Source organism: Leopardus geoffroyi, chromosome C1 (genome assembly GCF_018350155.1).
Source record: "Leopardus geoffroyi isolate Oge1 chromosome C1, O.geoffroyi_Oge1_pat1.0, whole genome shotgun sequence".
NCBI lineage: Eukaryota > Metazoa > Chordata > Mammalia > Carnivora > Felidae > Leopardus > Leopardus geoffroyi.
Window position 1 is genome coordinate 42,088,155 of NC_059328.1, and position 27,400 is coordinate 42,115,554.

The 27,400-nt window shown below is 36.4% G+C and overlaps 1 protein-coding gene across 4 annotated transcripts in view; it reads left to right on the forward strand.

Annotated features, from left to right (window-relative positions):
- ZFYVE9 (zinc finger FYVE-type containing 9) overlaps positions 1-27,400 on the forward strand; it is a 214,777-nt gene that overhangs the window by 133,840 nt on the left and 53,537 nt on the right. For all 4 annotated transcript variants that reach the window (XM_045477396.1, XM_045477398.1, XM_045477400.1 and 1 more), the window contains 5 exons: positions 353-473; positions 6,307-6,429; positions 8,344-8,499; positions 25,039-25,263; positions 26,798-26,880. In XM_045477396.1, the coding sequence (XP_045333352.1) occupies positions 353-473; positions 6,307-6,429; positions 8,344-8,499; positions 25,039-25,263; positions 26,798-26,880 (708 nt within the window). The remainder of the gene's footprint in view (positions 1-352; positions 474-6,306; positions 6,430-8,343; positions 8,500-25,038; positions 25,264-26,797; positions 26,881-27,400) is intronic.

Below are 27,400 nucleotides of genomic sequence, written 5' to 3' on the forward strand. Positions count from 1 at the left end.
GAAATTATGAGATAATATTGAAATTGTGTTTCTGTTGCCACTGTGGTTTTAAAAAATATTTTCTTTTATGGCAGAGAAGACCTGGGTAAAGAAAGCTTTAACCCAGGCTATAAGGCCTCTTTTCTTATTCTGATTTCATGATGCCAGAAAGAGAAACCATACAGTTGGAAATATTTTCATAGTATAAACCCAGTCCTTTGGGAAATAAACCACAGGTTAATGAGAAATTTGTGCTATTTTTCAAAAAGTATGGATTGCAAATTTTCACTTAAATTCCCATTTATATCCCATTTATATTCTGCTAAAGTGTTGACTTGTCTGTAATGCTCACTTTGCTGATTTGCTTTCCTAGACGGATATTTCTCTGTTCTCTGGGAGTATAACTCAGGTTGGAAGTCCTGTTGGCAGTGCAATGAACCTAATTCCTGAAGATGGGCTTCCTCCCATTCTCATCTCCACTGGTGTAAAAGGAGGTATGTGGACTTACATGTTTAAACAAGGATCGTGGGGCGGCTCAGTTGGTTAAGTGTCTGACTCTTGATTTCGGGTCAGGTCATGATCTCACAGTTTGTGAGGTCAAGCTGCACTTTGGTCTCCATGCTGTGCTTGCTCATGCTCTCTCTCTCTCAAAATAAATAAACTAAACAATAACAACAAAACAAAAAAAAGAAACATTTAAATAGTCATAGTAATGGCAAGTATGCCAGATGTTATCTTCTAAGAGAGAATTTGAGTTTTAACTACCTTTTTCTTTTCCAACAAAGAAAACAGCTACTCAGTGGCATGAAAATAATTGTTGCTGTTACTGATAGTTTTAGAGTAAATTTTGTGTTTTTATAAGGTCATTTCATTCGTTGGAAGTATATATTATACAAATGTAGTTCATTGGCACTTTTTTCTCTATATTTTAAAGCACATAATACTCTTAAGAGTTGCTTATGGTTGTAGGATTGGCCCACCTGATAAAGTCAGGACATTAATGTAACTTTTTGTCTTGCAGTATAATATGCATTCAGAAATGTACATAAAGTAAGCAGAGACCGCTGAACTTAAGTAGCAATTTTATTGTTAAAAAAACATTTTTAGTGTTCTGGTAAGAAATAAAGTTTCTATCCAGTCAAAGGAATGCCTATCTTTATGTGAAAGTTTGTTGTTGATAGATCCAGATCAGCATTTAGTTAGTACATTTTTAGGAGATGATTTATCAATAATCTTTCCACACTTTTGTCCTAGTCTTTTGCCTGGTCTCCTTGCCTTCATTCTTTCTCTCCTTTATTTTATCTTCCATGTTGTTGCCAATTATCTTTTTAAACATAGATATTATCATATATTGCTCTGGCTTAGAAGCATTCAATGGATTCCCAATGCCTTCAGTATAAATTACTTATTTTAGCATACAATGTTCCTTGTAACTTTATCTCAACTTTCCTTTATAACTTTGTTTCTAGCCAATACCCCAGCATATTACATGCATACTCCAGATTATTTACTCTTTCTGAATATTCACTTTCTACACTTCCATATTTTTTCATATGCTGTGGAATAGTGGGGAGAGAATGGACTGGACTGCAAAACTGAACAAACCTGAATTCTAATCCTGGTACCCTTATTTTCTAGCTGTGATCCAGTGGGTAGGTCATTGATCCTCTCTGAATCTTTTTCCTAGTCTTAAAAAAAATTATGTAACTACACCTACTTAAAAGTTATTGTGAATATTAAATCAGATTTCATACTAGAAGTTATATAGCAAGAACAGTGCCAGGTGCAAAGTACTCATGTAATTAATATTTTCCTTATCTTCCTTTTCTCTGCCTAGCATACCCTTGTATAATGGAGACTCCTTGAAGAACTCCTCAATTTTTCAGAATCCCAGATTAATGAAAAACCCTTCTCTGAATTCTTACCTATGCTACCTCTGTAGTAGCATTTTTAATTCCATCTCCATTTGAATTCTTATAGACTTTACTGTACTAACACTTTTCTTATTGTAATTTAGATATTTTATAGGTCTGATTCTTTCACTTAGACCATGCATTCCTTCAGTCTTAATTTACGTTTCTGTCTTCTACTATGGTGCTGGGCCTAGAGTGGGCTCTCAGCAACGTTGGCTGAAGGTATTATGCCATGTCCCAAATAGTTTAACAATGAATTTTCATATAAAGTTAAGCATCTTTTGATTATATAGTGCCTTTGCTGCTTTACTACAACCCTCTAAAAATAGTCTTTTGTTAGTAAAATTATGACTTAAGTTTCAAATTTTGGTTATTTTGGTAAGTCTTAGATTTATAAGTTAAATTGGCCTACTCTATTGTTAAATAAGAGTACAAGGTTCCATTTTCATTAAATCTAATTATCAAAACCTCTGCTACTAAGAAACAACTAGCTATTACTGTCTCTTCACCAGAATTTTGCAATTTTGTATTCCAGTAGAATAACTTCGTACAAATACCTTCTTCTTTTTAAAAGTCACTTAGGGGCGCCTGGATGGCTCAGTCAGTTAAACGTCCAACTTCGGCTCAGGTCATGATCTCACGGTTCGTGGGTTCAAGCCCTGCATCGGGCTCTGTGCTGACAGCTCAGAGCCTGGAGCCTGTTTCAGATTCTGTGTCTCCCTCTCTCTCTGCCCCTCCCCCACTTGCACTCTGTCTCTCTCTGTCTCAAAAATAAATAAACATTAAAAAAAAAAATAAAAGTCACTTAGTATTTCTCTTTTCAATAAATATTTTCATTGGCAGAGTAGACATTTCCCCTTACATCCAAAAAATAGTTTTTTCTGTTCATCAGTAGGAAATGGTATCTGTTCTCCCTGTCTATAATGATGCATTTTTTTAAATTTAATTCTGAATTAGTTAGCATATAGGGCAACTATGATTTCAGGAGTAGATTCCTTAATGCCCCTTACCCATTTAGCCCATCGCCCCTCCCACAACCCCTCCAGTAACCCTCTGTTTGTTCTCCATATTTAAGAGTCTCTTATGTTTTGTCCCCCTCCCTGATTTTATATTATTTTTGCTTCCATTCCCTTATGTTCATCTGTTCTGTTTCTTAAAGTCCTCATATGAGTGAAGTCATATGATATTTGTCTTTCTCTAATTTCGCTTGGCATAATACCCTCTAGTTCCATCCACACAGTTGCAGATGGCAAGATTTCGTTCTTTTTGATTTTCAAGTAATACTCCATTGTGTGTGTGTGTGTGTGTGTGTGTGTGTGTGTACACACACCACATCTTCTTTATCCATTCATCCACCGATAGACATTTGGGCTCTTTCCATACTTTGGCTATTGTTGATAGTGCTGCTATAAACATTGGGGTGCATGTGCCCCTTTGAAACAGCATACCTGTATCCCTTGGATAAATACCTAGTAGTGCAATTGCTGGGTCATAGGGTAGTTCTATTTTTAGTTTTTTGAGGAACCTCCATACTGTTTTCCAGAGTGGCTGCACCAGCTTGCATTCCCACCAGCAGTGCAAAAGAGATACTCTTTCTCTGCATCCTTGCCAACATCTGCTGTTGCCTGAGTTGTTAATGTTAGCCATTCTGATAGGTGTGAGGTGGTATCTCATTGTGGTTTTGATTTGTGTTTCTCTGATGATGAGTGATGTTGAGCATTTTCTCATGTGTCGGTTGTCCATCTGGATATCTTCTTTGGAGAAGTATCTGTTCATGTCTTTTGCCCATTTCTTCACTGGATTATTTGTTTTTTGGGTGTTGAGTTTGATAAGTTCTTTATAGATTTTGGATTCTAACCCTTTATCTGATATGTCATTTGCAAATATCTTCTCCCATTCGGTCAGTTGCCTTTTAGTTTTGCTGATTATTTCCTTCACTGTGCAGAAGCTTTTATTTTGATGAGGTCCCAGTAGTTCATTTTTGCTTTTGTTTCCCTTACCTCTGGAGACATGTTGAGTAAGAAGTTGCTGAAGCCAAGGGGCGCCTGGGTGGCGCAGTCGGTTGGTTAAGCGTCCGACTTCAGCCAGGTCATGATCTCGCGGTCCGTGAGTTCGAGCCCCGCGTCAGGCTCTGGGCTGATGGCTCAGAGCCTGGAGCCTGTTTCCGATTCTGTGTCTCCCTCTCTCTCCTCCCCTCCCCCGTTCATGCTCTGTCTCTCTCTGTCCCAAAAATAAATAAACTTTGAAAAAAAAAAAAAAAAGAAGTTGCTGAAGCCAAGATCAAAGAGTTTTTTTCCTGCTTTCTCCTGGAGGATTTTGATGGCTTCCTGTCTTACATTTAGGTCTTTCATTCATTTTGAGTTTATTTTTGTGTATGGTGTAAGAAAGTGGTCCAGGTTCATTTTTCTGCATGTCGCTGTCCAGTTTTCCCAGCACCACTTGCTGAAGAGACTACCTTTATTCCATTAGATGTTCTTTCCTGCTTTGTCAAAGATTAGTTGGCCATACGTTTGTGGGTCCATATTCTGGGTTCTCTATTCTGTTCCATTGATCTGAGTGTCTGTTTTTGTGCCAGTGCCACACTGTCTTGATGATTACAGCTTTGTAATATAGCTTGAAGTCCAGGATTGTGATGCTTCCTGCTTTGGATTTCTTTTTCAAGATTGCTTTGGCTACTTGGGGTCTTTTCTGTTTCCATGCAAATTTTAGGATTGTTTTTTCTAGCTCTGTGAAGAATGCTGGTGTTGTTTTGTTAGTGATTGTGTTGAATATGTAAATTGCTTTGGGTAGTGTTGACATTTTGACAATATTTTTTCTTCCTGTCCATGAGCATGGAATATTTTTCCATTTTTTATGTCTTGTTCAATTTCTTTCCTAAGCTTTCTATAGTTTTCAGTGTATAGATTTGTCACCTCTTTGTTTAGATTTATTCCTAGGTATTTTATGGGTTTTGGTGCAATTGTAAATGGTATCGATTCCTTGATTTCTATTTCTGTTGCTTCCTTGTTCATGTATAGGAATGCAACCAATTTCTGTGCCTTGATTTTATTTCCTGCAACTTTGCTGATTTCACGGATCAGTTCTGGCAGTTTTTTGGTGGAGTCTTTTGGGTTTTCCATAGAGTATCATGTCATAGGGTATCATGTCATCTGCGAAGAGTGAAAGTTTGAGTATAATGATACATTTTATATGACTAATCAAACAACATGCAACTTACAGGTTTTCAATTCCTTTTCTGTATCTTTACATTCTACAATAGTTGTTATCCATGATTTTGACTTCAAGCTGGGAAGGCTACTGTCATTCAAAATGGCGTGGCTGAATATCACGTACTGTGCTTTCAGGGATTAAATGGGAAAGGTTCTGTGCAAGGTCTCAAGTATTAACTTGTCCTTGTTTGGAATCTGTTGTGTGATTTACTGGTGATTTTGGTGATTGATATATGTACTGAACTCTTGACTTAGAGGAAGTGTGTCATGAAACCAGTCACTTTATGATACTTTTATTATCTGGGTACTTTTTTAAAGTTTAATTTTTTTAATGTCTATTTATTTATTTTGAGAGGGGGGAAGGGACAGAAAGAGAGGGAGAGAGAGAATCCCAAGCAGGCTACATGCTCAGTGTGGAACATGATGTGGGGCTCAATCTCACTACAGCAAGATCACCACCTGAGCCCATATAAAGAGTCAGTCACTTAACCAACTGAGCCACCCAGGCGCTCCTAAAGTTTAATTTTTTAATGGTAAAAAATTTCAACAGTACTAAAGGGTATAGAATAAAAAGGATTCTCCTCTACCTCAACCCCTCAACATCTTTTCATCCAGAGGTAACTATTTTACCTTCTATTACCACTTTATTGTATATCATTGTTTATTTCATTTTATCTTATTTTTTATTTAAATTTTAGTTAACATACAATACAATACTGGTTTCAGGAGTAGAACTCAGTGATTCATCACTTACATACACTCAGTGCTCCTCACAACAAGTGCCTTCCTTAATACCCATCACCCATCTAGCTCATCTCCTACACACCTCTGTCCGTCATGGATTATTTTAAATGTTGGCCTTAGAACATGTAATATGTAAAATTCTTCTTATGATAGTTGGAGAATTTTTTTAAATAAAAGGGCTGTCTTTAGACTATGGCATAAACCATTTTGTGGAGAAGCCTATACATAGGATAACCATGTTCTCATCCAAACTGGACTGGGTTACTTTTGAGAATGAAAGGGACACTATTAGCATGACATTAAGACAGCAGGTATAAACCTATGTTCACCCTAACTACAAATCAAATGCTTAATTCTTTCCTGTGGATAATCAGCCCATTCCTCCATCAGATTTCTTTCTTGGTTTGTCCCTTTAACTAATCCTTTACATGTTTTGTTTGTTTGTTTTTTTTTCCTTACAGACTATGCTGTGGAAGAGAAACCATCACAGATTTCAGTAATGCAGCAATTAGAGGATGGTGGCCCTGACCCACTTGTATTTGTTTTAAATGCAAATTTGTTGTCAATGGTTAAAATTGTAAATTGTAAGTTAGAATTTTTTTTTAATTAAAATGAGAAACTTTACTGACTCATAGATAATAAGTAAAGCTTTCAAATTCGGTACACACAAGTATTTTTATATGGATGGATCCACAGCTTACTGAAAACTGGGTATGGAAGAAGTTGGTTTGTATAATATATCCCAGAGGACAACTATGTGACTAACTGAAACTCTTGAGATGAGATAGATGAATTCTCCATGGAGGAAAGCCAAACAAAAGTTGAACTGATCTAAGTTCTTCCTGAGATGGATGTGCTACGTCACAACTCCCCACCAGAGTAGAGGAGGTGGATAAATTATCCAGGAGGGTCAAACAATTTACATGCTAGATTTAAATCTCATACACCTTAGTTGTGTGCAAAGCCTTATTTGAGAGAAATGTTAGTTAGCTAACACATAGTAAAACTTCAGTACCTTGTAAGTTAAGATTCAGAAACCTCTCAGTTCTTGGGGCTAGTTTCTTGGGCATCAGAATGAGTTAGAGGACAATTAGAATCTTGATTCTAAGACGGTGTTGGAAAATAGAGAATGCATTTATCCTGGATGAATGTTAATAGGCAGAGTTTTGGAGAAAGGAGGGAAGCACTGGGGAACTATCCTCTCATTCTCACTGTATACTTATTTTAAGTTGACCTCAGACACCAGAAACACCTATATGCTACTTCCTTTGAGGTTCTATATTAATAAAATATAGGTTTCTGGTTTACTTGTTAATTGTACCCTTGTATGTTTGGCCAGTTATTAATGCTTGCCTCCTTTCCTTCTAGAATCATATTTTAAAATAACTTGCTTGAAATTTCAGTTGACCATATCTAGTTCATAATTTATACTTAGAAAATAGCTAACCCAGAATTCCTGAAGTGTACACCATCTTAATATAGTTGGATTGGGTGCTTCCTGTTTAGATACGTAAAGTAACATTCCCTAAAGTGAGAAAAAGGAATCTATTAGTTTTGATATACATTGTGATATCTATAATTACATTTGAATCCTATTTCAATTCCTTTGGGGATCCTATTGTGTTGGAGTATAAATAATAAAAGTGTCAAAGAATGAACATTAACTACATATGGCTTGTGCTATTGGTTCTCCACAAAGCCTTAAGGTAAAGAAGTGGAAGTAAGTAGTCCAGAAGAGCCATCCTCTCACCACTTTCACCACTTTTTACAGAATGAAACCAAGTAAAATCATATCTCTGTTTATCTAGAATTTTCTCCCAAAAAGGACTGGCTGGTTTAGTCAGTAAGCATGCAATGCTTGATCTCGGGGTTATAAAGTTCAAGCTGCACATTGGGTGTAGAGATTACTTAAAAATAAAATCTTAAAAAAAAAAAAGAAAAAGCTATAATCTTTCAGTCACAGATTAAATTTAAAAAGCATATGTAAAAGTATATATTTTTTAGGCCACAAGCTGAATCCAAAGCTATAATATTGGCTTTTATTGTTGTTGTTTCTAGTTTTACATAAGTAATTATTTCCCTTGGTAGAGTGACTTTTTTAAAATACAGGTGGGGGGGGAATATATTCTTTAATCATTATAGCCTAGGATACCTAGTTTTGTTTTATTTATTTTATTTTTAATTAAATGTTTTTTCTTTAGTAATTACACCTTCCAGTAATAGGAGTTAAAAGTTTAAATTGCATTTTCTTTTGCTTTTTTCTTTTACTTCCCTTCCAGTTGTTTTTCTAAGTGTTTGCTTAAAGCCAGAGGCATTGGTATGTTTTATTTTCTACAGTTGTTTTTTGGCTCAATGCATTTATAGTGCACAATTGAATTATATAGTTTCAGTATGACCTATATTGTTCTTTGCTGTATTATAACACAGGTTTCTCTGCATTTTTAAAGGAAAATATTAAGAAGAATGTCTTTATTTTTATATATTTATTCCATTTATAGATGTGAACAGGAAGTGCTGGTGTTTCACAACCAAGGGAATGCATGCAGTGGGTCAGTCTGAGATAGTCATTCTTCTACAGTGTCTACCGGATGAGAAGTGTTTGCCGAAGGATATCTTCAATCATTTTGTGCAGCTTTATCGGGATGCTCTGGCAGGTGGGGACGCTTTATGACTTAGTCTGCACCCTTTATAAGATGATAAAAATTTTTGGAGTCAGATGCAAAATAACAATCATAATTTTGGAAGCCTGGCATTGGACTTTGGTATCAGTAGCAACTTAGAACTTGCCAAGGTTTAAGGAAATATAAATTTTAGTGCTTTACTTGGTGTAGTCATTATTATTTTACAGAGGCTGGAATCAAAGTTGTATGAGAATCGATTGACCATGATGTAAGAATATTTTCCTTTGAGTGGTTTAGGGGTCATGATATTGGTACCTGGTAGAAGGAAGCATAATCATAACTTACTACTTGTTTTTTCACTTAACAGTACCTATATAATCATAACGTAAATACTCTTTATTTAATTTTCAAGTTTCAAAAGCCACTAGCATGGACAACTTTATTATGGTTTCAAAATAAATTATAAATATTGTTAGCCCTAATAATGTAAAAGTATGTGCATAGCTATTGGAAAAGACTAAGAATACTAATAGAAAGATATATTATTATAAGTTGAGAGAGAAGAAATATGTTTATGTATACATTTGGCATTACAAAGTTAACCTCTCCTGAATTAACAGAGGCAGTAAGAAGTGTTGTAGTTGAGCTATAACCTCATTATCATAACCGGAAGTAAGAAAACAATATCTGTAGTTGGTAAATAGAGTATAAGAACTACAATAAATGAAAAGAAGAGATTGTCTCTGAGGAACAAGCCTTGGAAAGAGGAGTGAGGTTGACCAGGCTGTTAAAATTATTTTCATGTATTACTTGATAATGTTTTATAAATATATTGAAACCATAAATTATTCATGCTTTCTGAATGCAGTAATTCCCCCTGTGGGATTCTATGCCCCCCCAAAAATACCTAAAATGTAAAATACACTTTGTACAGGAAGGTGTTTATTGCAACATTACTTAAATTTAACACAAAAATTTAGAGGTAATCTAAATGCCCAGCTATAAGTGAAAGGTTTAACTGTGTTATACTGATGAGATGTATGCATCTTTTTTAGAGCATTTTTTAGCCATTAAACATAGTATTTATGAACAGAATGTAGCAACATGAAAAATGCTCTTGAAGTAGGTACAAAAGCAGGATATAAATGGCATCTTTAGTGTGATTATAGCTTATGCATAAAAGATTATACCTTGATGTCTTAGTCTCTGTGATCATTCAGGTGTAATATGAAATGAGGACAAGGCAATACATTGGCAACTGACCACATACCTATGAAGTATCAGTCTTAAAATGTATGGGATTAATATGAAGTCAGGTGGAGCTGTCAGGCCATGTAATACTTGGGACCTAAATTTATTTCCAGAAATGAATTGTAACAGTCACTTTTCTCCTCAGTTTGGATGTATTCACATGTAAAAACTATAAATAGAGAAATGACATTGGGGGCCCAAGCAGTTGTGGGGGTTTGAGAGGGAATTAGGGACAAAGGCATCGGAGGTTCATGAAGGTCTTGTTCAGAAGTCCATCCTTTATTCTTCAGACAATGAGGAACAATTGGAAAAAAATGAGGGACAGAAGCAGATTTGCATTTTAGAAAGATGACTTTAGAGGCAGTATGAAAATGGATCAAAGTCTATGTGTCTCGTGGCAGATAAACTGAGCTAAGAAGCAGTGAGTAAGCAAAAAATTATCATGGTTAAACACTAGACTACAACTCAACAATAAAAAAAATAAACTGCTGATACATACAACATGGATGAATATCACAGACATTATGCTGAACAAAAAAGTCAGGTACAAAAAAGTACATATTACATGATTCCATTCACATGGTTCTCTGGAACAGGCAAAATGAGTCTGTGGTGATAGAAATTAGATCAACGTTTCCTGGGGTGAGTTGGGGGTGAGTTGCCCCTGACTACAGAGGGGCCCTAGGAACTTTCTGGGATTATATAAATACTTATATACTATATAGTGTTAGGTATAGTAGTTTCATGAATGTTTACATTTGTCAAAACTCATTGAACTATGTACTTAAAATTGTTGGGTTTTATTGCATGAAATTGTATATACCCCAATAAGATTGACTTAAAAAGTTTTTTGTTGAGATATAATTGACTGTAACATTAGTTTCAGATGTAAAATATAATGATTCAAGGGGCGCCTGGGTGGCGCAGTCGGTTAAGCGTCCGACTTCAGCCAGGTCACGATCTCGCGGTCCGTGAGTTCGAGCCCCGCGTCAGGCTCTGGGCTGATGGCTCAGAGCCTGGAGCCTGTTTCCGATTCTGTGTCTCCCTCTCTCTCTGCCCCTCCCCCGTTCATGCTCTGTCTCTCTCTGTCCCAAAAATAAATAAACATTGAAAAAAAAATTAAAAATTTAAAATATAATGATTCAATATTTATTGTGAAATGATCACCATGGTAAGTCTAGTTAACATCCATTTTCATACAGTTACAATTTTTTTCTTACTGATGAAAACTTTTCAGATCTACCCTCTTAGCAGCTTTCAAATATACAATGCAATATAATATTATTATAGTTCCCATGCTGTACATACATCCTCAGTACTAATTTATAACTGGAATTTTGTACCTTTTGACCACTTTCACTGGTTTTACCCACCCTCTCAACCCCCATCCTTCACCCACCCATCTGTTCTCTAAATCTATGAGTACTACGGGGTTTTGGTTTTTTTGCTTGTTTTAGATTCCACATATAAGTGAGATCATATGTTATTTATTTATCTTTATCTGGCTTAGTTTACTTGAAATAATGCTATCAGGGTCTATCCATGTTGTTGCAAATAACAGGATTTTCTTTTTTATGGTTGAATAATGTTCCATTTTATATATGTGCACCACATTTTCTTTATTCATTCATCTGTTGATGGACACTTACGTTGTTTTCATGTCTTGGCTATTGTAAATATTGCTGTAATGAACATAGGGTGCAGATATCTTTTTGAGTTAGTATTTTTATTCTTTTCAGATAACTATCCATGAATGGAATTGGCTGGATCATTTGGTAGTTCTATTTTTTATTTTTGAGGAGCCTCTATACTGTTTTCCTCAGTGGCTACACCAATTTACATTCCCACCAGTGGTGCATGAGGTTCCCTTTTCTCCACATCCTCACCAACACTTTGTTGTTTTTTAAATTTTTTTTTCAACGTTTATTTATTTTTGGGACAGAGAGAGACAGAGCATGAACGGGGGAGGGGCAGAGAGAGAGGGAGACACAGAATCGGAAACAGGCTCCAGGCTCTGAGCCATCAGCCCAGAGCCCGACGCGGGGCTCGAACTCCCGGACCGCGAGATCGTGACCTGGCTGAAGTCGGACGCTTAACCGACTGCGCCACCCAGGCGCCCCATTTGTTGTTTTTTAAAAAGGTATTGTTAGAATCCAGCAAGAAATTAAGAAATTATCAAATTTCTAAAAAATTAAAGTAATTTAGTAATAGCAGTGGGAATAAAGAGTATCGGAAAGATAAAAGACAGTGATGTATCATTTCAGTAGGATTTGGTAATTAACTGTATGTGGGGGATAAGAGGGGACAAGTCAGTGGCTTCACATTTCTGGCTTGGACATTTGAGTGGACTGTGTTCTTATTCATCGAGATAATAGAAGAAGAGCAGATCTGGCAGAGGAGTGGGAGATTGGTTCTTTGTTCAGTGTGTTGAGTTTGAAATATTGACAACAGTGGCGATATGTAAATAGACGATGAATATGTGGATACAGATGGACCTCAGGAAGTAGATCTGGGCTAAAATACAGATTTGGGAGACTCGGTGTTTATGTGATTATTGAAACTATGGTAGTGAATGGGACAGGCCAGTGTGAAGAGACTAGAGCTGAGAATGGAGCTCTGAGGAATACCAACAAGGAAAGGCTGTGGTCATTGCATGAGTCATTAAAGTACATGTTTACCATAAGTGGTTACTCATTTTCCAGAAGTATCCTTCTATGTCACTAGAGACCATTTTGAACTATCATATTAAAATGCAAAATTTCTACAACAAAACTTACTTTGAACCGACAGTAAGATAATAGTGAAAGTCTAAGGTGAGATTATAACACATATAAGCTGTTTTAAATATTATCTGTAATATAGGATGAGGGCATGCACATATATATCTAAGTAAATGACATTTCAAAGGCCTAAACAAGTAATCTATAAGGGTCTATCCTCAAATAGAAATCATTTTGCAGCTCATAAAAACTGGGAGGTATCTTTGATCATCTGGTACAAACTCTTCATTTTTTAGATAGGGAAAATGAGATGTTTTTAGATGAGGAAAATGAGAGGTGTTAATGGCTTGTCTAAATCATAGACTTAGTTGGTGGCAGAACTAGGACTAAGGCTCCCAGACTACTATTCTTTACATTATGTCAGTTGCCTCTATGTGTACATAGCAGTTTTAAAAAACAGGTATGCATCTGAGTTATACCAGTTTTAAGAATCCTGTATTTTAGAAATCAAAGTAGTAACTTGATATATAATTTCACTATGTTTTTCTTTAATAAGTGGAAACATCTTTTAATTAGTGGAAACATCTTTAATAAGTGGAAACATCTTTTACACCTAAATGTAACACATTGCGTGGAATTGGCAAAGTCTGTCTTAAATTTCCTGAATGTGAAATCCTTGAATACTCTATCACTTGCATGGTGGTTACTCTGCCATAAATCACTCAAAAAGCCTTAGAAGCCTGGGATGCCTGGGTAGCTCAGTCGGTTAAGTGTCTGATTTTTGATTTCGGCTCAGGTCATGAACTCATGGTTTGTGGGTTCAAGTTCTGCATTGGGCTCTGCACTGACAGCATAAATCCTGCTTGGGGATTCTGTCTCTCTCCTTACTCTCTGCCCCTTTCCTGCGTGCTCACTCTCTCATGTGCACTCAAAATTAAGATAAATAAACTTAAGAGAAAAAAAAAAAAAAGCTCAGGGGCTCCTGGGTGGCTTAGTCAGTTAAGTGTGCAACTGAATCTCACAGTTCATGGATTCGAGCCCCACGTCAGGCTCTGTGCTGACAGCTTGGAGCCTGGAGCCTGCTTCAGATTCTGTGTCTCCCTCTCTCTCTGACCCTTCCCTACTTGCACTTTCTCTCTCTCTCTCTCTCTCTCTCTCTCTCCCTCTCTCAAAAGTAAACATTTAAAAAAGTATAAAAAAAAAGTCTTAGAAGCCCTTGAATGAACTTTCTTTACAATTTCCTATGTATTTTTAATCTATACATATTTGATAATAATGTGTATATATGTGTTTCTTATTTAACATATGTAATTTTTTTTGTCATGCATAGTTGCTTGACAAAGTGAGTAATAACATTCTGAGACTTTAAGCATGCCTCTGGTTATTATAATGCCATGGGAGATTCTAGATTATATATTGTTTCTTGCCATCTCCCCACCCTTCTTCTATCTTTTGTACTTGATTTTTGCAGATAGACATTCAGAACATGTATTTGAATGAAATGAGAATTGTATCTACCAGATTATTATTTCTAGAGTTAATGTTTGGTTGTTTCCCTCTCTTACTCAAAACTTTTTTTTTTTTTAATTTTTTTTTTTTCAACGTTTATTTATTTTTGGGACAGAGAGAGACAGAGCATGAACGGGGGAGGGGCAGAGAGAGAGGGAGACACAGAATCGGAAACAGGCTCCAGGCTCTGAGCCATCAGCCCAGAGCCCGACGCGGGGCTTGAACTCCCGGACCGCGAGATCGTGACCTGGCTGAAGTCGGACGCTTAACCGACTGCGCCACCCAGGCGCCCCACTTACTCAAAACTTTTAATGAGCTTTATATTGCCTTCAGAATAAAATAAGTTTATTTATTTTGGGATAGAGGGAGCTTCTGTGGGGAAGGGGTAGAGAGAGAGGAAGAGAGAAAGAAAACCAAGCAGGCTCTGCACTGTCAACGCAGAGCCCAGTGTAGGGCTTGAACTCATGAACTGTGAGATCATGACCTGAGCTGAAATCAAGAGTTGGAGGCTTAACCAACTGAGCCACCCAGGTGCCCCTCAGTTGTCTTAAGCCTTACTCAGAGATGACTTTTTTTCATGAACTCTTCCCTAATAATCCTCCCAGATAGAAGTAATCTCTTCTTCTGAACTTTTTTACTTACCTTTCAAAAATTATTTGGTGTATATAAAAGCCTTTAAATATATTTTAAAAATAATTTTGGAAGTTATAAAGCAAAATAACAAAATAAACACCCATAAACAAGATACCCAGTTTAGGAAATAATGACCAACCCCTTGAAGCATTGATCAGTGACCAATCTTGATTACATCTTCCCTCTAAACTTTCCTAACCTTTAGGTAACCACTGTCATCAGTCTTGTGTTAGTAGTTTTCATGCTTTTCTCTGTAATTTTATCACAAGATTATAATACATTGTTTTGCATGTTTTTAAACTTTATACAAATGGTATCACACTGTATATATTTTATGTGGGTTGCTTTTTTCATTCCACCATATGTTTCTGGCATATGTTCATAGCTCTAGTGTTCTAGTTCATTTCATTTGCAGCTACTGTTTTATACCTCTTATATAAATTTACCACAATTTATTCTCCTGATGGATAATTTGCTGTTCTCACCAGTTTATTATTATTGAGACATGTTCTCCAAAATTTTTGTACATGTACACTTAGTAGAATTGCTGGTTTGTAGGGTATGGATATCTTCAGCTTTATTAGATGATGTTAAACTGTTGCCCAGAGTAGTTTACCAATTATGCCTACCTGTCCCCATCCCTAGTATATAAGAGTTGCCAACATTTGATATCCTCAGAGTTTTAATTTTTGCTCATCTGGTGAGTATAAAATAGTATTCATTATGGTTTGCATTTCACTAATTTTTTTTCTAGATTATCTGGGCTGTTTTTATTTTTAAAAATTTATTTTTTAAATTAATTTATTATTTATTTTTATTTATATCCAAGCTAGTTAGCATAGTGCAATAATGATTTCAGGAGTAGAACCCAGTGATTCATCCCCTACATATAACACCCAGTGCTCATCACAGGTGCTCATCTTCCTTAATGCCCCTTGCCCATTTAGCCCATGTTCCCATCCGCAATCCCTCCAGCAACCCTCAGTTTGTTCTCTATATTTAAGAGTCTCTAATGTTTTGTCCCCCTCCCTGTTTTTATATTATTTTTGCTTCCCTTCCCTTATGTTCATCTGTTCTGTGTCTAAAAGTCCTCATATGAGTGAAGTCATTATGATATTTGTCTTTCTCTGACTAATTTCGCTTAGCATAGTACACTCTAGTTCCATCCACGTTGTTGCTGATGGCAAGATTGCATTCTTCTTGATTGCTAAGTAATACTCTGTTGTATACCATATCTTCTTTATCCATTCATCAGTCAATGGGCATTTGGGCTCTTCTATACTTTGGCTACTGTCAGTAGCGCTGCTATAAACATTAGGATGCATGTGCCCCTTTGAACAGCACATCTGTATCCTTTGGATAAATACTTAGTAGTGCAATTGCTGGGCCATAGGGTAGTTCTATTTTTAATCTTTTGAGGAACCTCCATAGTGTTTTCCAGAGTGGCTGCACCAGTTTGCATTCCCACCAGCAGTGCAAAAGGGTTCCTCTCTCTCCACATCCTCACCAACATCTGTTGTTGCCTGAGTTGTTAATGTTAGCCATTCTGATAGGTGTGAGGTGGTATCTCATTGTGGTTTTGATTTGTATTTCCCTGATGATGAGTAATGTTGATCATTTGTTCATGTGTCAGTTGGCCATCTGGATGTCTTCTTTGGAAAAGTGTCTATTCATGTCTTTTGCCCATTTCTTCACTGGATTATTTGTTTTTTGGGTGTTGAGTTTGATAAGTTCTTTATAGATTTTGGATTCTTACCCTTTATCTGACATGTCATTTGCAATTATCTTCACCCATTCCATTGGTTTACCATTTAGTTTTGCTGATTGTTTCCTTTGCTGTGCAGAAGCTTTTTATCTTGATGAGGTTCCAATAGTTCATTTTTTGCTTTTGTTTCCCTTGCCTCTGGAGACGTGTTGAGTAAGAAGTTGCTGCGGCCGAGGTCAAAGAGATTTTTGCCTGCTTTCTCCTCTATGATTTTGATGGCTTCCTGTTTTACATTTAGTTCTTTCATCCATTTTGAGTTTATTTTTGTGTATGGTGTAAGAAAGTGGTCCAGGTTCATTCTTCTGCGTGTCAGTGTCCAATTTTCCCAGCACTGTTTGCTGAAGAGGCTGTTTTTATTCCATTGGATATTATTTCCCGCTTTGTCAAAGATTAGTTGGCCATACGTTTGTGGGTCCATATTCTGGGTTCTCTATTCTGTTCCATTAATCTGAGTGTCTGTTTTTGTGCCAGTACCATACTGTCTTGATGATTACGGCTTTGTAATACATCTTAAAGTTCAGGATTGTGATGCCTCCAGCTTTGGTTTTCTTTTTCAGGATTGCTTTGGCTATTCAGGGTCTTTTTTGGTTTCACACAAATTTTAGGACTGTTTGTTGTAGCTCTGTGAAGAATGCTGGTGTTATTTTGATAAGGATTGCTTTGAATATGTAGATTGCTTTCGGTAGTATTAACATTTTAACAATATTTGTTCTTCCAATCCATGAGCATGGAATGTTTTTGCATTTTTTTTATGTCTTGTTCAATTTCTTTCCTAAGCTTTCTATAGTTTTCAGTGTATAGATTTTTCACCTCTTTGGTTAGATTTTTAATTTCTACACAGACTTGGAAATTCCAAAGATAGGCAAAATGAAGTAAATATGCCATTCTGAAGTAAGGAGAAAGGAGTAGTAGGGATCTGGAACTTCAAAGGAAAGGAATGCAATTCACAGGGAGATGAAAACGAGTAAATGTTTCAAACGTTTGCTCTGCCACTCAGAAACAATGGGACATAAAGAACTTCCATCAAACAGGCCTTGGTAGGTTCCTCCCTATCATCCATACCTAGTTCAGAGTATCAAGTTATCTATGGTGATAGCTCTCTTCCCAGACCAGGTCCTTTATTTAATTTTTTTTAAGTTCATTTTTATTTATTTTGAGACAGCTAGAGAGCAAGCAGGGGAGGGACAGAGAGAGAGGGAGACAGAATTCCAAGCAGGCTCTGTACCATCAGCACTGAACCCGAGGCAGGGCAGGAACCCACAAACAGATCATGACCTGAGTGGAAATCAAGAGTCAGATGCTTAGCTGACTGAGCGACCCAGGTGCCCGTATTTAATTTTTTTGTAGGCAGTTGTGGGGAGGTAAAGAGCTATTCCTGAACCTGCTGGGTTTTAATTGCTTGTTAACTCAAGATAATCTTCATGCCAAAGGCCCATCTTAGGGCAGCCTGTCCTCGGCTCCTATAGAGGTAAGGCTCTAAGTTTTATTGTTTTGGGTTTTTTTTGTTTTGTTTTGTTTATGGGCATCCAGTTGTTCAACACCATTTGTTAAAAAGACTATTTTTGGGGGGCGCCTGGTTGGTTCAGTCGGTTAAGCGACTGATCTCACGGTTCATGGGCTTAAGCCACGGCGTCGGGCTCTGTGCTGACAACGAGGAGCCTGCTTGCAGTCCTCTCTCTTGCCCCCACCCCCTGCTTGTGCTCTCTCTCTCAAAATACATATAAACTTAAAAATACCATCATTTTGACAATTACTTTGATACTGTTTTTGAATATTAGTTTATATTCTGTATATGGGTCTCTTTCTCTATTCTATTGATCTGTATGTGTACATGTATGTGGATTTAGTTTTATTTTTACTGCTGAGTACTGAAAGTGTACTTTTCATCTGAAAACACATTTCTTTAATTTGGAAAACTCTAGGTTATTATCTCTGAATATTACTTCTGTTTCATTCCCAACATTGTCTTCTTCCTTTTTGATGTTGGAGCCTCTGAACTCAGTCTTCAATATCTCTGAACTGTTGTTTTGGGTTATTTTCCTTTGCTTTTTGTGCTGGATCCTGGGGCACATTCTGTTTTCAAAAAACTTATTAAGAAGATATTAATATGAATTAATATTTACACTGACATATTAAGGTTTACACTGCTATTTTTTTCAATGTTTGTTTATTTTTGAGAGACAGAGAGAGACAGACCGTGAGTAGGGAAGGGGCAGAGAGAGAGGGAGACACAGAATCCGAAGCAGGCTCCAGGCTCCGAGCTGTCAGCACAGAGCCCGATGCGGGGCTCGAACCCACAAACTGTGAGATCATGACCTGGGCCAAAGTCGGATGTCTAACAGACTGAGCCACCCGGGTGCCCCATACACTGCTATTAATTTTTAGCATTTATTTAAAAAAAAAATTTTTTTTTTCAACGTTTATTTATTTTTGGGACAGAGAGAGACAGAGCATGAACAGGGGAGGGGCAGAGAGAGAGGGAGACACAGAATCGGAAACAGGCTCCAGGCTCTGAGCCATCAGCCCAGAGCCTGATGCGGGGCTCGAACTCACGGACCGCGAGATCGTGACCTGGCTGAAGTCGGGCGCTTAACCGACTGTGCCACCCAGGCGCCCCTAATTTTTAGCATTTAGATTTAACTTTGGAACAAAGCAAGAAGACAATTAAAATTATAAACACAGAATGTAAATATTAACCTTGTAAGTTAAGTCATTTTCACCTTTGAAAATTGCTTTTTGTTCCCTTTCAGTCATTTGCAATTTTATGTTTGCAGATATGTTTATCGTCTCCTAGCTGTTCCTTGGGTATCCTAAATCTAATCCTTGAGAATTGAGAGCATTTTTATATAGTATAGTCATGGGTATGAAGGCACAATTGAAGCTGCCTTAAACCTTCCAGTGGCTTCCCACTACAATTAGAATAAACTCCAAATGCCTTTGGCCTGCAAGATTTTATATGATCTAGTTCCTAAAGATTTCTTTGACCTTGTGTCTTACTACTCCTTAGTTTGCTTTAGCTACATTGATCACCTTTGTGACCTTTGAACCCATCAAACTCAGTCTAATACCTTGGCTTTTGCACTTACTGTTTCCAGACCTGGAATGTTGTCCTTTACAGATCTTTACTGGTTGGTGCCTTCTCTTCATTTGGGTCTGTTCTCAAATGTTTCTGCCTCAAAGGATGTTTCCCTGAACCTCTTGGCTAAAGAAATATTCTCTTCCTTCCCTCCATCATCTTTTACATTACTTGCCTTGTTGTATTTTCTTCAAAATATTTATCACTGGTTTTACTAACTGATGTTGTTTGTCTTCCTCCTTTTGAAAATAAGCTCTATGAGGACAAGATTTACCTGTCTTGCTGAATTCTGTGTACCAGTCTTTAGAACAGTCTGGCACATTGGATAAGCTTAATTAAAACCAAACAAACAAACAAAACCTGTGGATTGAAGGAATCAATAAATGGACATGATGTCACTTATATGATCAATCCCTAAAGATTTCTTTGACCTTTCTCTTCCTATTCCTTAGTTTGCTTTAGCTACGTTGGTGCTTTTTTTGTCATTTGATGGAAAAGTACCTGGAGGAAAGGAGTCTTCAGAGAACACTTCTGTTAATAAAAATGCTGTGCTTATTATTTCTCACTTCTTGTTCCCTTTGGGACTTGGAGACCAGAGTAAAATACTTTTGAGGTCAACCAAAGAGTGTTTCTGAGGCCCAGTGTTTCTGGTCCTTGAGAAAGAAATACCATGGGTCACTCAAGCAGATTACTTGGGAAATTTCATATCTTTAAAAACAATTTTTTTTTTTTCTCTTTGCCACTCTCTTTGCCATTTCTCCTTGCCACCTATTCTGTTTCTAAAATCTTCCTTACTTTGTATCTTTAAATCGTGGTCACCTGAGTTAACCCAGATAAACTTTTGGTTAATTTAAATTTCTTACATAGGTTTATCAAAAGACAAAGTAAACTTTAAAGTACTATATTATTAATTTGAATGTTATTAATAAATTTCATTCATCTATGAATTTTATTTTTAATAATTTTGTAATGTCACTAATAAAATTATAGGCCTCAAATACAATGGAGTTTGATCTTTTATTTTTTAATGTGGAAGTTTATCTCAATCTAAGAATATATATGCATACTCACTATTAAGTTAGAAAAGATGTATTTAGATATTTTTAAACCACCGTCTCTTGCCAATTTTCTATCCCCACAAGTATTTAGAAGAAAAATTATAGGTGAATTAGAGGAGGGGGGGGAAAGATTTTTAAATAGTCTGTCAAAGAATATAAATAATTGATAAAACATTTATAAAAACATGATTGGTATCCTATAAAGGTTTGTGGAATGACTGGAAGTCTTTTGTGCATATTAGAAAATATTTTATTATGTGTATCTCTTTTTTGGACCAGTTCTAGCAGTACATGTTATATGGTAAATGCTTGATTGATCAGTCAGTGTCCAGTAATTGTTTCAGATTTTAGTGGCTTGCTGTTATTTCTCATGGCCATAAAAATTATACTGCTTATAATCTTTAGTATTTCTGAAGCAAGTCACTTTTTTATCTGTAATATAAGAAAAACAAAAATAAAAAACGTTTCCTAACAAGTGTGTTTCCAGAGAAGGAAGAACTTCATTGGTGTTTTCATCATCAGTAATATTTTTTGCGTTGTTTTTCCAGTTAAAGAATGTTGTATCATGGTTCAGATTTTTAGTCTCTTTTTGCAATTACTTGTGAATCGTTTTGGTTAATTAATTTTGTATCTTTCTATGAGCAGAGGAGCCATGGTATTGCTGCTTTGCAAGTAATTTTTCAGCCAGTGAGAAGTAATATGGAATTATTTATGAAGAGGTGATTTAAGACTAATATCTTGTATTTATTGAGCACTTACTACATGCTAGGCCATATATTCATTGCTTTCTGTGCACTGTTTGATTTCTTCTCAACTAGAACTCTGTGAGAGTCTTCTTGTTCTTGTGCCAGTTTTACATATGAGGAAACTGAGAGGCACTGAGGGCATAATGAGGGCATAAGTAACTTGCCAAAGATCAAATACCTGATAAATGGCTGAACTCAGGTTTGAATTCAGCTATATCTCTAAATCCCGTGTTTTAAAAAAGCAATAAACTGCCTCTTGAACTTTTTGAAGTTACATAGTAAATCTCACAGATGCTCTAAACTGAGGAAATGACCTTTAATGAAGTACTCATGCTTAATTTTGGTTTACTGTATTACAAACAACATCAAGGGACGATTTAAATTCTTTTGATGTTTAGTTATGTTAATATTCATGAATATTAATATTTCTTAAAATAAGTGAGGCATTTGTTCGGAATTTTTTTCTCTGATTTTATCTTTTTATTAAAAGTTTTTTTAAATGTTTATTTTTGAGAGAGAGAGAAACAAGTGCAGGTGGGGGAGGGGCAGAGAGGGAGACACAGAATCCAAGTAGGCTCCAGGCTCCAAGCTGTCAGCACAGAGCCTGACACAGGCTTGAACACACAAACTGTGAGATCATGACTTGAGCTGAAGTTGGACGCTCAACCGACTGAGTCACTCAGGCGCTCCTCTCTGATTTTATTTTTAATATTAATATTCTCACACAAAAATCACCGAAAATAGGGGTAGGGTTGGGAAGAGAGTGCAGTGAGACGGGGCAGGACTGTAAAGCCCCCACCCCTCCGCAGCCCCACTGTGGGAGAAAAAAACATCGACGAAACAAAATAAAGCCCCAGAGAAACTCATCCCAGGGTGTCCCTGCCCCAGTGAGGCCCTGGCCGTGGGCTGGTTCCTGATTAAAAAGAAAAGGGAGGGGAGAGGGGTGTGAGGGGAAGGCCCTTGTTTTTAAAATTGGCGGGGGCTGGGAAGGATGGGGTTCCTTTTCCTCATAGTTCTTTCTTTAAAACTCCATTTGAGTTAGTTGTGAGGATTGATAAATATGCTTTGAAACAAAAGGAAGCTGTTGTTGCATAGATATTTAAGTTGTTTTTGAATTGAATTTAAAGATAGTTCTTTGCAAGCACTTTGAAAAACAAAGTTTAAATTACAGATTAAGATGGAAAATTGGAAATTACTATATACTTTTAAAGACAGTTATGATATTGCAAGTCACTTCACTTCCACTCCTAAGCTTCAGTTTCTTCATCTGTAAAATAAAAATCCCAAAGTTCAGGGAAATGATACCTGCTCTGTTAAACTAGTGGCACTGATCTGATGATTATCTGGTTAAGGCCATGTAAAATTGCCTTGTAAACAATTGGTACAAAACCTTTGACATCCTTGCCAGGTCATTTAAACACAGAAGCATGAATTGGTATCTATTTTATTTATATGGATTCTTCAGTGGTCTTGGGGTGTATAGAATTAATTCAGTGGATTCATTGTATTGAATGTTCCCATAGAGAAGTACCTGTGTAAACAAACATATAACAGGCTTTATGAGTTCAAGAGCCCTGGATTAAGTTTTCAGTGAAAGCTTATCTTTGTTGAATTCTCATACCCAGTGTTTTATTTTTGTCGGTATTAACACCTGTGAAATGCTACTTGTTTTTAGATGAGATGGTAAATGAGAGTCTAAATTAAATCACTCATTAGGATTGATAGAGATTTACGTTAAAAAAAATTTTTTTAAAGAAAGTAGATGCTTAAAGGATAACAAATATTTTATAATATAAAGGAGCATAGTGACGAATCTGAATTTGATTGGGATATGGGATGAGGAGGAGTAGGTTGTTAGGTCGTAGAAGCAAAAAGGGAATAAATATCTGTGGAAAAATAACCAGTAATAGATTCCAGTCTCTAATAAAGAAATGCTGGGGCGCCTGGGTGGCTCAGGCGGTTAAGCATCCGACTTCAGCTCAGGTCATGATCTCACAGTTCGTGAGTTCAAGCCCCACGTCAGGCTCTGTGCTAACAGCTTAGAGACTGATTCAAATTCTATGTCTCTCTCTCTCTCTGCTCCTCCCCCACTCATGTCTCTCTCTCCTTCAAAAATAAATAAAAACATTAAAAAAAAAAAAAAAGAAATGCCAAAGGAATAATGAATGAATGCCTTGTGGGCCAAGCCAACATAGTTGTCACCTTTGAGTTGTATGCACTAGGGCTGTCTTACGAAACAAACATTATACTCTCATTAGAACTTTAGAGGAATGCTATTGTGTACTCTCCATTGTGGGCAGAAAAAAAAAAACTTCCATCTCTTTTATCTCCCATTCTTCCCCTACTCCAAGTTAAAAGATGAAAATTTATACAAACCTTATTCTAAAATTTTTGATAAAGCAAAGAAAATTCTGTAATGTTTGGCTAATCATTATATGTATATGTGCATTATAACAATAATAGTTATAACTTTTTGAGAACACAGTACCATGTACTGTTAAGCATTTTACATATATTCCATCATTTATTCTTCACAACAGGTCTGAAATTTATAATCCCCCATTTTACACAGACGTTGAAGCTCACAGAAGTCAAATAACTTGCCCCCAAATCACATAATAGTAATTGAACTAGTATTCAAACCCATATTTCTGTGACTCCACAATCTGTGAATTTTTTTTTTTTTTCCAGAGTACATACTCCTTCCTTGATACGGGGATTTTTTTGTTTTTATAGATCTGGCCCAGCAGCTCAAACGTGCAGCCAGATTTGGTTAATCCTCGGGCAAGAGTACTGCCCCTAAATATATTTGGCAGATGATAATGTGCAGGTGAACATGGCTCTCAGCCACAAGGCTTCTGTGAGTTTTGTGGGGAGGTGTTCCCTTCACCTGCGGACCCTGCTGTCAACATAGCTTCCTACTTCACTCAAGGATTCTGTGACCCATCACTGAACTGTTGCATGAGTAGACAGTAGTTTTCAAGGAAAGGAAGCATTAAGTTTTCTGGTGAGGATCTCTGTATTTGCTGTTATTTCTTTCAGAGATATCAGAGGGAGCTTGTACATATCTAGGGAACATGTCTACTATTCCATTATGGACAGCTCCTGTTGGGAAGCTTTTTTGCTTTTTTGTAATTCTAAACTGAGGAGAATGTCTCCTTAATGAAAGCTGATTTGTCACTGTTTCATTAAAAAATGTTTGAATTAGAAGGTGCTTAGTAGACAAAAAAACTAATATGAATTTAAATAAGCCCTAAGTTATGTTTCATATTTGTCTCACCCAGAAGTACAAAGCATGAATCCTACCTTCTCCATAGATTTTCTTCCTTTAATGTCTCATACAAAACTGTACTTATTATCTTAATTCATTGTGTTCATGAATGGACTTTATTCACCCAATGAGATTGTAAGCTCTGTGAGAGCAGGTACCTAGTCTTAACACTTTTTTCATGACTTTTGAGGCAATAATTCTTATCCTGAGACCTCTAAAGGTCTCATATATACAGTTCATACAGTAAAGCTGTACAATCTAAGGAAGACATTAATATTTTTTACTTTTAGCTAGACAGACTTCTACAGTGTGATAATATAAGCTATTTTATGCTCACCAGAGGCCCTTATAAAATTGGAAAACAAATTTTCATTTAATAAATATCATTTATTTTAAAAACTTTGTAAACATGGGTCTTTCATGTTTAGTGAAAGGTTGGGAATTAGTGTTTGGTAGTGTGTGGCCCAGTGTTAAGTAATAATGATTATAAAAAATATAATCGATTTATTGATGAGGAGTAATTAATGAGCTTTTTTGTTTTAGGAAATGTTGTGGGCAACTTGGGACATTCCTTCTTCAGTCAGAGTTTCCTTGGCAGTAAAGAACATGGTGGATTCTTATATGTGACATCTACCTACCAGTCACTGCAAGACCTGGTACTCCCAACCCCACCTTACTTGTTTGGGATTCTCATCCAGAAATGGGAAACTCCTTGGGCTAAAGTGTTTCCCATCCGACTAATGTTGAGACTTGGAGCTGAATATCGGCGTAAGTAGTAAAATAGCTTCTTTTACACCATATGGCCAAGACATGATGACTAAATAAAGACCTGAAATATTCAGATTCCCCCCCTGCCCGCAACCCCCCCTCCCCCAGTGATATAGTTCAGCAGAAATCTTTTGACACAGCTAAGCTAAATTTGGCCATTGTGTTTACTTATTTTGACTCTAATGTGAAGGACTAAAAATCTCTACTGAGGAAATTAGTGATTATTTATTACCTTGTAGACTTACTGGTTTTATATAGTTCATTGATAAATATATGCTCATCTTCAGAAAAAATGAATTGGAATTTAACAAGTGACTTTTTATAGTATCTATAGTGAACATTTTTGGGTAATTTTATTGGAAAATAGTATGACAAATTGTATTTTGCATAACGTAACACATACTGGAAACTAATGGTATAGAGATCACTTTAGGTAAAGTGAGCAGTAGAAGAGCTTTTTTGCTCAAGGTGGTAGCAGTACAACTAAGTTGAGAGTTTTAAGACATTAAGGCCTAAATGCAAGCTTTCTTTTAAACCTTATACCTTCACCTAATCAAACTTGCAAGGTCTAGGAATCAGACCATTTGAATAAGATTCTTAACTCTGTGAATTACTAGCTCTGTAACTTTGGGCAAGTGACTCGAGCTGTAAGTATGTAAGGTTGTTAAGAGGATCAAAAACGATAATGAAAACTTATTTTGTAAACTATAAAACAGTATATTTTATGTTTTCAGCAAGTCAGCTTCATTCTTTCCCTTGCTCATTCAATAAGAATTTAATAAAGGTCTACCATTTATAACAAATCCTGTGAATTCAGAAATAGCTAAGATATGTTACAGGCTCTTAGAAACCTTTGTAAGAAAGACATACAGAAATCATGATTATAGTAGTATATTGTGTTAAAACACATGCTCAAAGTTAACAAAGTTCTTTTGGAGCTTGAAGATGGACTCTAACTTCACCAAGAATGAAGGAGTTGGATAAGAAATATTTCTTAGAACAAAGTGTTTCTGGACTGAATTGTGAAAGAGGCATTTGAATTATCCAGATGAAGTAGGGAAAGGAGTGGGTTGTATCCAGAGGAAAGAACTTGTATATCTTCCTGTCTTATATAGGTAGTTCACTCCATAAAGTTCAAGGAATAGGTAAGCGAGTTAATAGGCCACCTCATGTTTGGCTTTTCTAAGGAGGATCCTGGTTGGGAGAAGTATAAGAATGAATACAGAGGAATTAGAAGAGGTTTGTTTCCTGGATCATATTAATCCAGTTTGAAGAAGAGTGCTTCCTAAGATGTTATAGTTCATTTTGGAGAAAGCTGCATCAAAAGGCTTATCTGGTCATCAGAATATTTACTTTGGTATTTATTGTAGAAGGCTCAGAATTTGTCTGTGATGCTACCATGCTAAATACTTTTGAGCCCTAAATTTCATATGCTTTATTACAGTTACATTTTGAAAACTTTATGAACTTTGACACCTCTTTTGCCAAAATTTTAAGCTGTCAAGTTTCGTCTGATTATTTTTCATTTCCATAGTTTATCCATGCCCACTGTTCAGTGTCAGATTTCGGAAGCCATTGTTTGGAGAGACGGGACATACCATCATGAATCTTCTTGCAGTAAGTTGGGAATTTTTATTTACTTTTTTCTTACTGGGATTTGTACAGGAGAAGGAAGAGAAGGATTTCATTTTTTGTTAACAGCCATACCTCTGCTGCTTCAGGCAGGTGAAGATTTATGCTGTAGGAAACGAAAAACATACATATATTCTTTGGAAAATATATGGAGCTTTTGAGTGAAACAGTACAGGATTTCAGCCCTTGATTATATATACACTTACTATCTAAGTGACCTTGCAGGATTATTGTGAGGACTAGAGGTAATGTACAATTAAAGCACCTAGCATTCTATTTTGTTTTTATTTTAAGCTTGCCATCATAGAGGTGTCCTCTTTGTCTGTGTAGCTTATTGTTTAGCCCAAGATTGGTCAAAGATTGTGTTCAAATATCTCAAGCCAGTAAGTCATTCATTCTTTTATGATAAATCTGTGTATGGACTGGGATTCATACTTTGTTTCCTTTCTGCTAGGATCTCCCATGTTCCTTTGCACATGCACAGGCTCTGCTGTATGTGTGCACC